A 16310-nucleotide genomic window follows, 5' to 3' on the forward strand; every position below is an offset into this window, starting at 1 on the left:
CCTCCTACATGTCCTCCTTGCTGATATTAGAAGACTAATCTGTACATGTCCATATTCGATTGATGCAGAGCCGATCCATTGCGTGTGATGTGACATATTTGTATTTGACACTGATTTGTTGAGGATCAGTACAGCGTGGTGAGATGTGATTATGAGACGCATGTATTCTGCACGGGAGACCTTGAGAGAGCATGGGATATAGCAAGCATGCATATGGCTTTGTGTACTTCTTACCGAAACACAACAGGGCACATACGACATTGTAGACTCAGATTCTTTCTTTCTCAGTGAATATTCAATTATAAACAGGTAAGCACAATTTACATAAAATCCAATATGAAGGATATTTCTTGTTCAGATATTTCCAATATATTGTTACAAGATGATATATTAACAAAAAATATTCATTCAATGGAAAAGTACTCATTTAGATAATATTATCTATTTAAATAAAAAGAAATAAAAATAAAAAGATAAATTATCTAAATGAGTACTTTTTTCTTACAATTATTATTAAAAATTAATGGGCATGTAAACATAATTACAATATAAACTATTACAAATGTTTTTATTATGCATTTATATTATAGTGTATTATTGTTGCAATGAATAAAATGTTTATTTACAATATTGTTTTCTTCAAATTACTTTCGTCCTTTTTATTGTAAAAAGAAGTTGGTCACCTTACCTATGTCCCCATTTGGTTTGGTTATTAATTTCTAACTCTCTTAAGGGGTTACGTCTTGTATCACCTTGAGTACAAATGGCCAAGGACTACTAGTTAACTGGAATGAATGCAGGCAGAAATAAGCAACAAGCCCTGTGCCCAGAAAGCAAAACAATCGAGGCTAACAGAAAAAGCACCGCTGACCCCCAGGAGCTTTCTAGGAAATTCTCTTCCTGCATTAGCAGTTTCTCCCGGGACAGCCTCAGCCCACATCCCGCGGGAGTATCTGCGAAGCCTCGGCCCTTAGGCCTCATTAAAGCCTTAAGAGATGAAGGGGATCGGTAACCAGCCTGTAGCAACAATCTATAAGCCAAAGACTCGGAACAAATGAGCCGCGGGTCTACGAAATGCGCTTTAAGGACACGTACCCTACCGACCCCCTTCTCTCCCACCCAACCCCCACTGGACCCCGCCCACTCGGGCCGCCCCGCCCCGCCTCGCAGCCCGCGACGCGTGTAGGGACGGGGTTTCCGTTTCCGGCGGTCGATTGTTGACGCTTGTGGGTGCCGCGGAGGGGAAAGGGCCGTTGGGGGCGCGCCACTAGGAAGGGAGACGGTGTAGTGACAAGACAGCGGAAGGCACATCTCAGGCGACGATGGCAGAGGGGTCGGAGGAGGCCCGAGGTCGGCCTCCGGGGCAGGGCGACGGCGGAGGAGACTACGAGCCTGTCTCTGCCCTGAGAGGCCCCCCTTCCACCGCCGCCCCACGCCCCCAGGACGGGCTGGAGGCCGGGCCCCAGCCCCCGGGCCGGACCCCAGTCGCGGGCCTCCCACCCAGTGCGGCGGCCGCGGAGGAGGTGGAGCAGCAGCGCGAGCCCGGGAAGCTCCGGGAGGCGACGTCCGACTGCAGTGCGGGGCTGCAGGAGCCGGCGCGCTGCGCTGAGCCCGAGGCCGGGCCGCCGCGGGAGAAGCCAGCGCGACTGAGCGCTCGCGAGTACTCCCGGCAAGTGCACGAGTGGCTGTGGCAGTCGTACTGCGGCTACCTCACCTGGCACAGTTGCCTGGCCGCCTTCCCAGCCTACTGTAGCCCGCAGCCGCCCCCGCCGAGCTACCCCTCGGGCGCCCCCCAGGCCGCGACGCCGCCGCCTCTCCAGCTGGGCTACTACCATCCCTTCTACTTCCTGAGCGCCGCGGCGGCAGGGCCGGACCCGGGGGCGGCTCCCGGGATCACCACTGCGGCTCCCGTCGCCGGCCTCGGACCCCGGGCTCCTCACGTTCAGGGGTCGGTCCGGGCAAGCCCAGGGACGAGAACGGGATCCGCCGCCCCTTCGCGAACCCCCAGCGAGACCAGGCGCCAAGCAGGTGAGGAACGAAAGGTGGGGAGCTCCCCGGGGGGGGGGGGGGTAGCGCAGGCTGGCTTTTTAGACGTCCAGCTGTTGTCGTCGTCGTCGTTGCTGCTGCTGCTCCTCCGACGGCCGCTTCTCCGCGCGCGCTTCAGCTGTCGTTGGCCCCAAATTCCCCGAGTGTGCAGAGAGGCTGTAGTTTTTTCCTTTAGACCTGGCTCTCTGAATTGATTCCCTTACTCCTGGGACTGGTTTCCGCGTTTAAAGAAGCCTCTAACCCTCAAAACATCCTCGACTTCCACGCTCTAGAGAGAATGAATCAAAGCTTCATTCTCAGATGGCAAACCTTCTTGGGGCTGGGGGCAGTGGGGTGACAGGTAATGCTGGAAGTAATCCAGACGTGGACTTATTATATATTACTTATATGTTACAGAATATATGATAATATGGATAATGTAGAATAATTCTATATTACTTTTCTATTAGGGACAATCTGATGAGTATAAAAGGAGGTTTATGAAAATAAAAATGGAGTTATGAACCTTTGGGCCCAGCTTAATGATCTTTATATTGTCTGGTTATTTCTGTATGGGAATTAGAATATTTTGCATTATATTATCATTTAGAGTTTCTGCTTACTCAGCCACAGATATATGGGACTAGAATTAGTTCCTGAATTTGATCCCATTCAGAATTTTGTATGACAGATGGATTTATTACGTAGAAAGCAAAACAACTAAATGAGGTAAAATGAGCACCAGGCTTTATTTTGTACTAATAATTCTCTAAACTTAACCTTGACTTTTACTAAAAAATATTTAACTTTGTGTCATAGGCTTGTGATCACTTGGATTCACATTGAGTCTCTAGTGAAATGCATTGAGTGCCCTATTTAAATTTATCTGTGTAATCATTTTTTAAACATTAAGGAGGTGAAAGCAAAGCTTTAAACTCTTCATAAATAGTGGAGTAGTGTTACTGTATGTCACTGATATGTACTCTAGGTGAAGTAAATAATGATTGTCAGAAGGTTATATACACACATTTTTATTAAGTCCCCTTGACTTTACAGTCCCCATTTGTTTCCCTACCTTGAGTTTCCAAGACCTATGTGAAATGATTAGTTTTTCTAACTTTTTTTTTATTTAATTTATAGGTAGAGAGTATGTTATTCCATCCTTGGCCCACAGATTTATGGCAGAGATGGTGGATTTCTTTATTCTCTTCTTCATAAAAGCAACCATTGTCTTAAGCATTATGCACCTCAGTGGAATAAAGTAAGTTGAGGCTGTTTGCAGAAAGGTTTATTAAAACCTGCTATCAAGATCGTGTTAAGTTCTGTTTATGCCTTCAAGTGACTGAATGGATAATTGGTTTGCCAGTGTCATTTCTTTATCAACCCAGACCATTTCTTATCATTGTTGCTTCTCCCTTGTCTAGTTACTGTCATCTCTTGCCTGGATCAGAGCAAAATTTTTATAATTGTTATCTCAGTCTCCTGTTATATCTGAATGGAGTCTCTGACATAAAACCAAAGAGATTGTAAATTGACTCTGCTCCTTTCCTGCTGTAAAATCCTTTCTTTAGTGTTTCCTCATTGCCAGAATCAAGTCTTGTCTTCATATGGTTTAACTTTAAATAAGATGCCCTTATTTTTTAATCACTGTTACCTCTCATACCGAATATTTGAGCCATAACAAGGATTACAGCTTCAGACTCTTGCTTCAAGGCTTTCTCCCTTGTTAGTCTCTCTCTCTGAGACTTCTCCCTTACTAGTCTGGCTAACTTCTCTTCATTCTTCAGCTCTCATCTTAAACTTCATATGTGGGAAGTTTCACAAGTTAAATGTACCTGTTATGTGTTTCCATACTACACTATGGTTTCCTGTCACAACTCTCATCTTTCTTTTATTTACTGTTCTGCTTCCCCTGCTTGGTTAGAATCTCCATGAAAGCAGAGACCGTGTTCTCTTACCATTACATCCCCAGGGCTAGTGCCGTGCCTGCTCACCATAGTGCTCCCTGTTTGAAGTAATGGTAATGTTTTGTGAAACTGGATGGTTGGAAATCTAAAAATTAGTTTAGAATTTGAATTAAGTTTATGACTAACAGTAATGGGGAAAAAAAGCATGCAACTGCTCTAATTCTGTATAACTGAAAACTATTCTTTTGTGTAGGGATATCTCTAAGTTTGCTATGCATTATATAATAGAAGAAATAGATGAAGACACATCAATGGAAGACTTGCAGAAAATGATGGTTGTGGCTCTTATATACAGATTATTAGTTTGTTTCTATGAGGTAAGCTTTGCTGACTTCAAATATTAATATATAACAATCTAATTTTAGATTATCAGCACAAGATAGAAAACCTAATGGAAATATACAATATTTATGTATATTAAATGTTTATTTTTTCCAAATTTTAATATAAACTTCAAGTTAAAAAAATTTTTTTTGCCTGAGTGAGGAAGGTGCAGTGGATAGAGTATTGACCTGGGATGCTGAGGACCCAGGTTCCAAACCCGTTGGTCCCTGGCTTAAGTAAGGGCTTGTCCTGCTTGAGCATGGGATCATCAGCCTGATCCTGAGGTCACTGGTTTGAAGCCCAAGGTTGCTGGCTTGAGCAAGGGGTCACTGGCTTGGCTTGATCCCCCTTGGTAAGGGTACATATGAGAAGCAATCAGTGAACAACTAAATTGCCCCATCTACTAAATTGATGCTTCCTTTTCCCTTCTTGTCTCTCTCAGAGAAAAAAAACTTTCTGAGACATTTTAAAATTTCATTGTAATATGTTTCTGTCTTGTGGTCCAAAAATATACTTGTAAAATGGTGTGGAAATTGAAATTTATTTTCCTGTAGAAACTGGCTTATAGAGAAATATTACAGTAGACAACTGGTGGTATGATATTTAAGATGTTAACATTTTCAGAAATATGTATTGGCCCTGGCAGGTAGCTGTTGATTAGAGCAGTGTTTTTCAACCACCAGTCCACCAGAACTTTCGTGCTGGTCTGTGAAAGAGTTAACCACCCTGATGTATGAAGATTACAGACACAGTGATCTTAGTTGAATTTGCATATGCTTAGGGTGATTTCTGCCTTATTGGTCCCCAAAGTAATTCTATTTTCACCAGTCTCCAAGTGTGACAAGGTAAACCACTGGAAAAGAGCATCACCCTGATATACCAAGTTGTGGGTTTGATCCTGTCAGGGAACATTCAAGAGTCACATGATGAATGTATGAATGGGTGGAACAACAAATTGACCTTTCTCCCTTCTTCCCTCCCTCCCTCTTTCTTAAAAAAACAACAACAATAAATTTAAAAAAACACATGTATTAAATAAAAGGTTAACTTTTGAGTATTCTGTGAAATTCTTTTCAACTTGAATATCTTAAAATGAATAAAATGTCAGGAAAACTTTCTTTTAAAATTGATGTGGTTGAGCTAGCAAATTACTTTTAAATTATCCTTCTTTCCTTAGATAATCTGCATTTGGGGAGCAGGCGGAGCCACCCCAGGGAAATTCCTACTGGGGCTTCGAGTTGTGACATGTGATACATCAGTGCTCATTGCACCAAGTCGGGTTTTGGTGATTCCTTCCTCAAATGTTAGCATTACAACGTAAGTTCTTTTCTTACCTTCATCTACTTTGTACTGATGAAAATGATGTTTTAAGTACAGTAAGTTTTTTTCTTACCTTCATCTACTTTGTACTGATGAAAATAAGTTTTAAGTACAGTAATTAATATAGTTGATGAGTTATACCACTTAATATAGTGTTTTTAGGATGTTGGTATTTTCTCTTTGTCACATACTGTAATAAATGGGCTTATTTATTAAGTTTAAAACAGTCTGTCTTTCAATTATATGATTATAGACCCCTCTTCAGCATACATTTTCAAGAGAATCATTTTATGAAAGATAAGTCAGGATAATAAAGTGATTCAGGTGTCGCTATGTCAGTGCTCCATGCTTATTAGCTTTTGAATTCTCTAGACCTGTGGATATTGTATTGGGTCAGTTACTGATATGCTTTGAGATTCCATTTGGTAATATCTGTCATCATCCCACCTTGAATAGACACTGAGTTTTGGTAACTGCATGCATACATCCTGCTTCTAATACTGCCAGTACTCATGGTTAGCTGTTAGCATCTACCACTTGGGGAAGGTACAAATAGTGATAATGGAAGTTGTGGAGGTAAGTAGGTGCAAATTATTTGAGCAAAACAAGATACTTGGAATTGCTGCCAGAAAGATTCAAAGCTGGATTGTTATGCTATATAAAAAAAATAGGGTGTGACCAGTGGTAGCACAGTGCATAGAGAGTAGACCTGGGGCGCTGAGGTCCCAGGTTCAAAACCTTGAGGTCACCAGCTTGAGCATGGGGTTGCTGGCTTGAACAAGGGGTTGCTGGCTTGGCTGGAGCCCCCTGGTGAAGGCACATATGAGAAACAGTGAACAACTAAAGTGTTGCAACTATGAGTCTGTTTTCCCCTTTCTCATGTGCGCAGGTGTGCTAAACAAACACACAACATACAGAGAAATAGGAACAAATGACTCAAGAAGCCCTCATTTTGCTGACACTCAAAATTTCCTTACAATTCTGTGCTTACAATAACCCTAACTACTAATTTTAATGAGTCAATAATGGCTAGTGTTTATTGAATACCTCTTATAAACTATTAAAAACAATGTAGGCCCTGGCCAGTTAGCTCAGTGGGTTAAGAGCATTACCCTGAAACGACAAAGTTGTGGGTTCAGTCTCTGGTCAGGGCACAAACGGAAGCAACCAGTGAATGCATGACTGAGTGAAAGAACAAATAAATGCTTCCCTTCCCCCTCCCCTCTGTCTCTCTAAAAATCAATCAAATTTTAAAAATTAAGCCCGGGCCAGAGAGCTTGGTTGGAGTGTCATCCAGAAGCACTGTGGTTGCTGGTTCAATCCTCCACAAGGCACATACAGAAACAGCTTGGTGTTTCTGTCTCTCCCTGCCTCTCTCTCCAAAAAAAAAAAAGAGAGAGAGAGAAAAAGCATATCTATTAGCTAATTAAATCCTAACAACCTTATAAGTACCCCTTACAACAGCCTTATAAGGGGTACTTTTACCCCTTTGTACAGATGTAATTGCTAGAAAGTGGGTCTGAGACTAAGTAGTCTGGACCCAGAACCCATTCTTAGCCACTGTGCTTTTCGGTAGCCTTTGAGTGTACTTAAAAGCAGAAATCCAGCCCTGGCCAGTTGGCTCCGTAGTGGAGCATTGGCCTGGCATGTGGAAGTCCCAGGTTTGATTCGCAGCCAGGGCACAAAGAAGTGCCCATCTGCTTCTCCACCCTTCCCCCTCTTCTTTTTCTCTCTCTTCCCCTCCCGCAGCCAAGGCTCCATTGGAGCAAAGTTGGCCTGGGCTGTGAGGACAGCTCCATGGCCTCTGCCTCAGGCACTAGAATGGCTCCGGTTGTGACAGAGCATCACCCCCTAGTGGGCTTGCTGGGTGGAATCCAGTCGGGCGCATGTAGTAGTGTTTCCCCACTTCTCACTTCAGAGAAATTATAAAAGGGAGAAATCCAACACTAGTAGGATAATTCTCCATTCTAAGCTATTGTTGAAAGTTTTTTAAAGCTTTTTTTAAATCACAGGATCCCATAAAGAAAGAGTTAATAAAAGAATAACACAGTAATTTAAAATGCTAGTGCTTCATTGAAGGTAGAAAATGAGATTGAGTAAGCATACTCAATTTAGAAGATACTAAAAAAACAGGAATTGAGGTGACTATAGAAAAGGTAAGGGAATAGCTTTCTTTTGGCAAAATACTAGGAAATAGTGTAAACTTTAGTTCACATTGTAAGACCTGTTATTGCTTTTCATGTGAAAGTTGTAATTTTTTATGTTGAAATTAGACTTGAGAAGTAGCTAAGATGGTTTGATCATATGATATTTGAAAATAACTCAGATAACCAAAGGCAAAAATTATCTCAACTATACTTACTTTGAATGTTTAAGTACATATTTTGAACTTGATAGAATCATCATTTATAGATGGTGGGTGTAGTTTCTGACATTTTTTGCTTTATTTTTTACTATTTTAGGTCCACTATACGAGCTTTAATCAAGAATTTTTCTATTGCTTCCTTTTTCCCCGCTTTCATCACACTGCTGTTTTTTCAGCATAATCGAACAGCCTATGACATTGTAGCGGGAACCATAGTGGTAAAAAGAAGTGGGGTTAGATGATGCGCCCAGAAGCCCTGAATTCCATAACCTCTGGAATAATAACAAGACTAAATTATGTATCAAGGACATCAGTATCCGTGGGTCACATTAATTGAAGATTTAGAAATTAAAGCAGTCGCTCCGGTGTGATACAGGTGACTATTCTGAAAGTATTGATTTTACTTGAATGCCAAAGAACTTTTCCAGAAGAAAACCTGTTGAATTCAAGTGTTAAAAGAAGGCAGGTGGCTGCATAATCGAGTGAACAATATATACTAAGATCTAAGGCATCGGAATTTGCTGAAAGCATTTTCAGCTTTGAAATCTTCAGTTGAAATTTTGGTTTATCCCAAAATGATGGAAAATGTCCAGTTGTGTTTTGTAAACACATTATCCATCTTTTAGTTAACACTTCTTGGGTAAATGTTGTCTGTGCTTTTGGGGGGGTGGGAACACAGATTTGATAATTCACTTGTCTCCATCCCAGGGGGTGGTGAGTCAACTGCAGCTGCGAGAGAAGGGCAAGCAGGCCTAGCACTTCCCTTACCTAAAAAGTTTTCAAATTTGCACTGTAGTTTACTGCGAGAATAATTTAACTTGACAACTATTCTGAATGCTTCAACACGTATTTGGGGACAACTTTTGCATGATGAAAAAGTACTGTCATATTGCTATATTAACATTGACATTTTAAAGAAATGGTAAGTTAGTGATGGCTTTTAATGGGGAGGGGGGTAAATTTTCACTGTAAATTTAACTTAAAATTCATGTGCAAGTATTCTCAGTACCCTGAACCAAACTATAAATATGTAGGGAAAAACTACTTCTATCAGACTGTTCCATATTTACTGTAAAACAATATTCCCAGTATGTGTGCAGCATGAAATATTTTTCAGTTGTGAATATAACTTCTCTTTATATGCAGGATATTTATACACGAGTTTCCTTTTGCATTTTATATAGTTCCACAACTTTTCAACATCGAGTTAAATAATCTGAGTATTTCATGATTACTGGTAACCTATGAAATATTAGCACTTCTTCCCATTATGGAGTGTTCTAAAACACGGAAGAGTAGCATTTCCAGACATTGTAACTTCTTTGGTTCTGTGAGCCAAAACTTGTGTTTTGAGGGAAACATTAAGCAAAGGAACACTATGTATTGGCTATTTTATTTTTCTATGGAAGCAGAGTTGTGGGGTTTCAAGTACGTGTGTGCTTTTGTTACATGGCCCAGTTGAGATATACCTAAACTAAAAGTTTTGTTTCTTAGACATTTTTCCAACTGATATTATTTCAAAAAAAAACACTAAACTGTGTTGGACAGTTAATAATTTTTCAAAGGATTTTCTTTGATCTTTATTGTAAAACTTCATGAACCATGTTTTTCAAAATAATTTTATTAAATCTAACACCACAGAAAGCCTCTCCGTTAAATGTTTCATAGCATTAAACAGATCATTCACCTATAGCCTCTGGGAGGGTGTTATAGCCCCTCACAGTAAAACTAAAATGAAATTTTTATTAGATTAGAAATTAGGAAGTGTTATATAAACTTACCACTTAGTGTATACAGACACTATTTTTGCCACTGATTGGGACTTCCAAGTGGAAATGTCCTTCAGTTCTATAACTCTGGAATTTATCTTTTATGCATTATTTGCTCTGAGATATTGGATGGTTTACCATCTAGACTGTTTTTGTTTTTTTTTTTAAATTTTTATTTATTAATTTGAGACAGAGGAGAGACAGGAACATAGATCTGTTCCTGTCTGAGCCCTGAGCAGAGATCAAATGTGCAACCCCTGCACTTCAGGACGAAGCTCTAACCAACCAAGCTATCTGGCAACGGCTGGGCTATTTATATAGTAAAACAAAGCAAACCAGTAGTCCAGTTTAATTTTCTATATATACTTAAAACACTGCACATGTATATAGGTTTGCTTAGATCCACCTCAGGATTCCAAGTTATACCAGATAGTCCTATATAATTATTATTTTGTCTGCTTTTATAACAAAAAGTGCAGGTGTGTTTCTATTTATGAATTCAGCACTTAGGAAAAGAAAGAGGAACCATTTTTTCTCATGGGGTTATGGGGAGTGGAGAATTCCTCTTTTCGATGATTTTCTATTTAGTATATGTCATTTATAGAAATAATGATTTTCGTCTGACCAGGCAGTGGCACAGCGGACTGGGATGCAGAGGACCCAGGTTCGAAACCCCGAGGTCGCCAGCTCGAGTGCAGGCTGATCCAGCTTGAGCGCAGGGGTCACTTGCTCTACTGTAACCCCCCCCCCCCCCATCAAGGCACATATGAGGAAGTAATCAATGAACTAAGGTGCCACAACAAAGAAGTGATGCTTCTCATCTCTCTCCCTTCCTGTCTGTCTGTCCCTATCTGTCCCTCTCTGTTTCTGTCACACACACAAAGCTGATTTTCTGTGTCAAAGGATAATTCTCATGCTGTAGTTCTAGCCTAAAAAGGCAGAAAGTTGTCTAAAAAGTACATTATTCATTACTTTTACAACAAAAGCAAATAATGACACAAAAATTAGGAGTTAAGCTGAATGAGAATACCATTTCAATGAATGTGCCCTAAATATATAAAAGCATGGAACAGTTAACTTTAAGCATCTAGAAAATCAGTACTCATTACTAAAGGTAACCTGAGGTGGCTAGTTCCCCTTGAGAGAGTCTGACGTACTCATGCTGGGCCTAGGGTAGGTACTCATGAGGGATGGCAAGCTTTGCTTTTAGACTAAAGCCAACACTTGGATAGTAAGCTATCACTTTAAAATATTGCCCAACTGATGATACTTGTGTAGAACTGGTTCAGAAGTTACTTCTTTCTACCTAAACATTTACCTTCCAGTTTTATCCAAATATTTAGGATTGGAAAAATAGTGTATTATATTTGAGGGCCACTTTGTCTAAACTATGAAAAATGAGTCTTCAGTGTTATTTCAAATGGTGATAAAAATGATTTTAACTCTTAAAAGATGTTCCCTTGTGTTGTATTTCCAGCAAAAGGAGTTCAAAATGAAAGAATTTGCTACTTGGATATAAAGGGCTTTGAAGGGAAAGGGGGGAATTAAATATTTTCACTCTGCACCTATTTCATTCAGTCTATTGTTTTCAAGAGTATTTCTAAATAATAGCAGTACCCTAAAATCTGACAAGTATCATTTCAATTACTTGCCCTCCCCCAAATACCAAAGGTAAATCTTTACAATATGTACTTGGTTGGATGAAGTTCCTTATTTCAAACTGTATATGTATATTTCCTGGTAGTTCATTATAATAGGGCTTGACCCACAAACAGTTATCTGATGGCCTGCATATAAATAAATTCAGCGGTCTATTTTTAATAATTTGTAAGCCACCAATTTGTATTCTTGGTCTCAATAAATATACTTGGTCACCAATGATTTTGTGTTTTGCCAATTTCTTTGAAAAGGTTTGCTTTAGCATCTAAGGCCTTCTTTCCAAATACAGCTCTCTGCCTTCAGGAAAATGGCTACAGCAGTCAAGTAGAGTGCTTTTAGAAAATAGAGGTCTGCCAAGACTATCATCCACTTCTTGGGATATATTCTTTTAGCAAATCATTTAAAACTTCCTTGTCGGTGATTAAGCTTAATGTTAAAATAATCCTGTCTTATCCTTAGTTACCCATCCCAGCTATCATGCAGGATATTAAGGACCCATATTACACATGAGGAACCAGAAAATTCACGTCTCATAGTTAATGACTCAGCTGGGCAATTTAAACCAAGTTCTGATCTTACAAGCACTTCCTATTCTAATCTTTACAAATCTGGAGCACAGGATACAAAACGGGTTCTTCAAGGATAATGAAGGATAAACTTAAATGTAGCTGAACTAGGGCCTGTTCTGAGTCCTGTAGACAATGTGCTGTCATGAGCCCAGCCACAAACTACAATGTGGAACTAGAGGACTTCTAAGATAATAAATTTATAGAAGTTGCCCATTTATAAGGAAATGAAAAAATCCATACAGCCAGTGTGTGTAGCTAGACCCTAACACACCCATTTCCTCAATTTTACTATAACAAATTTGTCAGTTCTCATTAAACACACAGGCTAACCTTTGTAAAATTTGCAGTTTGAAACTTAAACAGGCCCAGGATGATGTTTCAGTCAACAATGGACCATTTAAAATGATGGTCCTGTAAGATTACAATGGAGCTGAAAAATATTGCCTACTGACATACTAGCTATCAAATACTGTAGGCAGTGCTTTACAACTGCCTACAGTATTCAATACAGTAACATACTAGACAGGTCTGCAGCCTAGGAGCAAAAGCCTAGGTGTGCAGTAGGCTATTCCATTTAGGTTTATACAAGTACACTACACAATGTTTGCTCAACAACCAAAATCGCCTAATGACATTTCTCAACGTATCCCTGATCAAGCAACATATGACTGTTCTAATACAATTAAAGCAAATACAAATTCTTCCCAGGCAAAACCAGAAAGTGTAAGGCTTGATTATAAATTGTTAAAATTAGTCCACCACTTTTTAAGGGAAGAATTTGTAACAAGTATAGTAGTAATAAGCAGCTAGCTCAACAAATTTTTCCACTACTTTCTCTTAATGCTTGAAATCAAATTACTTAAAACAACCTAGTATTTAATGATGCAGATTTTTCGAACCCTACCCAGACTCAGTGAATGAATCTCTGAGGAGATAGGTCTTAGAATATATATTTTACTCAAGTTATATTGATGTACATTCAGTGAGAACCACTGACTCTCTTGTCTATCAACCAAATGATATACAGTGGTACCTTGAGATACAAATTTAATTCGTTCTGTAACCGAGCTCATAAGTCAGTCAACTCGTATATCAAAACTGTCAATAACTGGTCCTGTGCGCCAATGTGCCAACTAGCGGCAGCTTCCCGAATCAAGACTCATATCTCAGAATTTTCCTCGGATCTCAAAACAAAAATACGGACCGAGTCGCAGCTCGTATCCTTCCACGTAAGGCTTTCCTCCCTTGCGATTACTTTCAATTAAAAACAATTCCTCATTGGTTTAGCATGAAAAGTGGGCTAATACTGTATCTTTCCATGTTCACCCCTCTTCCACAAAAAGCCCTCAAAGTTTCACCTGTGTATGGAGCATATAACCCTAGCCGAATCAAGGCTGCTATCACAGCCCCAGGGACTATCAGAAGTGGGTCTATAGCCTGGGCCAAGGAGGTACCTCTGCTGAGACTGAATAGAGGCAAATTGAAAGAGCTGCTATCATAAATGTGCTCTAGAGCTTCCACGTATACAGCTTGAGAATTACAAGATGGAAAAAAACAAGTCCTGTATAGTTTTGTTTCGGGGGGTCAGGGAGGTAGAAGATACCGTTTTTAAGAAACACCACCTTAGGTATGATTTTTAGTCATTTGTGTTTTTTAAAAAAAAGAAAAGATACTAAGTAAAACCTTTCTAGCACATTTATTAAGAAAAATCTTTCCCAGAGCAGAAAAAGGAATATTCTCATCCATAAGGTCCTAAAGAATAGCTGAGAATAAATCTGCAGTTTGGTTAGACATTAACTTCTCAGCTCTAAAACCAAAAATCTTCACTTCTTCCAACTTTCTCCATCATTGTTTGCCCCCAAACAGGTCTATGTCAAATGTGTACTATTAATAAAGTATTATAAAAAGTTCTGAATTTATACTCTAATCAGAAGTTCGGCAAAATAAAAGGCAGCACAACCTAACTGTGCATTCAAATTCAAAAATAAAATAACCAAATTCTGTCCCCCAAGAGCTCTTTTATGGACCATAAAAAAGATAGCTAGTTTTTGCCCTGGCTGGTTGGCTCAGTGGTAGAGCATCAGCCTGGCGTGTGGGAGTCCCGGGTTCGATTCCCGGCCAGGGCACACAGGAAAAGCGCCCATCCCCTTCCCCTCTCCTTCCTCTCTGTCTCTCTCTTCCCCTCCCACAGCCAAAGCTCCATTGGAGCAAAGTTGGCCCAGGTGCTGAGGATAGCTCCATGGCCTCTGCCTCAAGCGCTAGAATGGCTCTGGTTGCAACAGAGCAACGCCCCAGATGGGCAGAGCATTGCCCCCTGGTGGGCATGCCGGGTGGATCCCAGTCGGGCACATGCAGGAGTCTGACTGCCTCCCCATTTCCAACTTCAGAAAAATACCAAAAAAAAAAAAAAAAAAGATAGCTAGTTTTTATAAAATTCAGTTAAAAAAAAATAAAAAAGAATAAAAGAAAAAGCCTGACCAGGCAGTGGTGTAGTAGATAGAGCGTTGGACTGAGACTCAGAGAACACAGATTCAAAATCCTGAGGTCCTGGCTTGAGCGCGAGCTCATCTGGCTTGAGCATGGGTTCACTGGCTTGAACCCAAAGGTTGCTGGCTTGAGCAAGCACTCACTCACTCTGCTGTAGCCCCTCGGTCAAGGCACATATGAGAAAGCAATCAGTGAACAACTAAGGTGCCGCAACGAAGAATTGATGCTCATCTCTCTCCCTTCCTGTCTGTCTATCCCTATCTGTCCCTCTCTCTGACTCTCTTTCTGTAAAAAAATAAAAATAAGACCACTGAAGTTTTTGTGGGCTGCTTGGGCATGTATCTCCAAGAACTCTATCAAAAAACCAGTGTCTAGTCACTTATCAAAGAAGATACAAATGCAAACAGAAATGGCTGTTTATTTTCAACTTTTAAAAAGGTACGTCAATTCATACGCAAAGTAGGCATGAATCCTAGCACCAGACAAAAAGCAGGGTACATTCCATACGCTACAAATTCAGACACTTTCCCCTTTACTAAGCAGTTATCCAAATCACTTAAAAGCATTCTCTGGAATTTCTCTTCTAACTGGCCACTATTACCCTTTATAAAAAGGTTCCCTTCCAGAGTTAACACTAGAACAAAAAGGATTTTACAATTTTTTATTGATGGCATTTATCCCATGGTTTAACATGTTAATTATACTGTAATAAACATGGCTTTAATATTAAACTTTTCCTTATTATCCAAAGTCACCACAGTCCATTTCAGTAAATATAAAAATATATGCTTAATACTTTGTACAATACTGGTTTTTGGTCCAAACAAAACTGGATCAGAAAAGCCAATAAATTCACTTTAAGAATCCCCAATTTTTTTAAAGATTTCCAAATGGATTTAGGCAACTTTGAATAATGGGATTTACATAATAAAATCTGAGACAAAACTAAACAAAGAACAAAAAAAATTTCTAACACAAAATTAAAATTTCAAGTTCACAGATTTGTTATGCCAAAAAAGTACAGAAACAAAATTGTATTTACACAAGTTTCATAATAAAATAATGAAAAAGGCAAGACAAGTGATAGAAGAATGAAAATATAGAAATAGCATATAATTATTAAGTGGAGAAGGTACTAAATCTAACAAGTCCTTAGCATGGACCATTCTTTAATCAGGCTTCCTCTATCAAAAAATTTTAGTGCACAATACACCCAACTCACTCACTTCAAACATACACCAGCACAAACTCAGCATAGAAATCATTCATTTCAACATCCTCTAATCTATACAGAATTCCTCAGATATAATTACAATATCATGCGTTCTGTAAACGCATATCAACGCACATAACAGTGCAGATGAAGAGTTTCTATACAAAGCCATTCACTGAACAGGCTCTATTCCTGAATTCGGCCAGCCTAAGCAAAATCAGTGAATAATTTGCTGGATCATAAAATATTTTTGCCAAAGAATCAGTCATTGGACTAGCTATTATTTTTAATGGGCATGACAAGAGGTGAGGGTGCGGCTTTTGTAAAGAAAGAAAGAGGCAATTTCCAAAATTAAAGAAGTCCTTACGCAGATTTGACTTCAAATAACCCCAGCATATAGTACAATCCAGTATCTAAAAGCAGGACACCAGTTTTTGTTAAAACTTAAGATTAACACCATCATGACCTTTATTTCCTGCGTCTAACAGCAGTCTTTATCTTGCGACCAGACGCTGAAGTTCCAGAAGAAGAGAACATATTTTTCCCATTTGACCTGTGAAAAATAAAAACTTCAAAATGTGACAAGATGTTCAAAATTTTAGAATAATAATA

General features: G+C 39.6%; 2 protein-coding genes across 7 annotated transcripts in view; one reads left to right on the forward strand and one right to left on the reverse strand.

Annotated features, from left to right (window-relative positions):
• Nucleotides 1–1196: 1196 nt before the first annotated feature.
• On the forward strand, nt 1197–11648 carry FAM8A1 (family with sequence similarity 8 member A1). Of its 2 annotated transcripts, none has more exons than XM_066377119.1 (5): nt 1197–2028; nt 3166–3286; nt 4186–4309; nt 5494–5633; nt 8099–11648. In XM_066377119.1, the coding sequence occupies exons 1-5, from the start codon at nt 1323–1325 to the stop codon at nt 8241–8243; spliced, it is 1236 nt and encodes a 411-aa protein (XP_066233216.1). In that variant the 5' UTR covers nt 1197–1322; the 3' UTR covers nt 8244–11648. The 2 variants fall into 2 exon arrangements, with proteins under 2 accessions (XP_066233216.1, XP_066233217.1); XM_066377120.1 differs by having other exon boundaries at nt 8178–11648.
• A 3253-nt stretch (nt 11649–14901) lies between these two features.
• The window catches only part of NUP153 (nucleoporin 153), a 77197-nt gene continuing 75788 nt past the window's right edge, over nt 14902–16310 (reverse strand). For all 5 annotated transcript variants that reach the window (XM_066377124.1, XM_066377125.1, XM_066377126.1 and 2 more), the window contains exon 22: nt 14902–16251. In XM_066377124.1, coding sequence (XP_066233221.1) covers nt 16167–16251 — 85 coding nt within the window. In that variant the 3' untranslated portion in view covers nt 14902–16166. The remainder of the gene's footprint in view (nt 16252–16310) is intronic.

Source organism: Saccopteryx leptura, chromosome 3, assembly GCF_036850995.1.
Source record: "Saccopteryx leptura isolate mSacLep1 chromosome 3, mSacLep1_pri_phased_curated, whole genome shotgun sequence".
Lineage (NCBI taxonomy): Eukaryota > Metazoa > Chordata > Mammalia > Chiroptera > Emballonuridae > Saccopteryx > Saccopteryx leptura.

Coding starts and splice junctions, on each gene's coding strand:
- FAM8A1 (XM_066377119.1), top strand. CDS start 1,323: ATGGCAGAGGGGTCGGAGGAGGCCCGAGGTCGGCCTCCGGGGCAGGGC. Junction 2,029..3,165: donor CGAGACCAGGCGCCAAGCAG/GTGAGGAACGAA, acceptor TTTAATTTATAG/GTAGAGAGTATGTTATTCCA. Junction 5,634..8,098: donor TCAAATGTTAGCATTACAAC/GTAAGTTCTTTT, acceptor TTACTATTTTAG/GTCCACTATACGAGCTTTAA.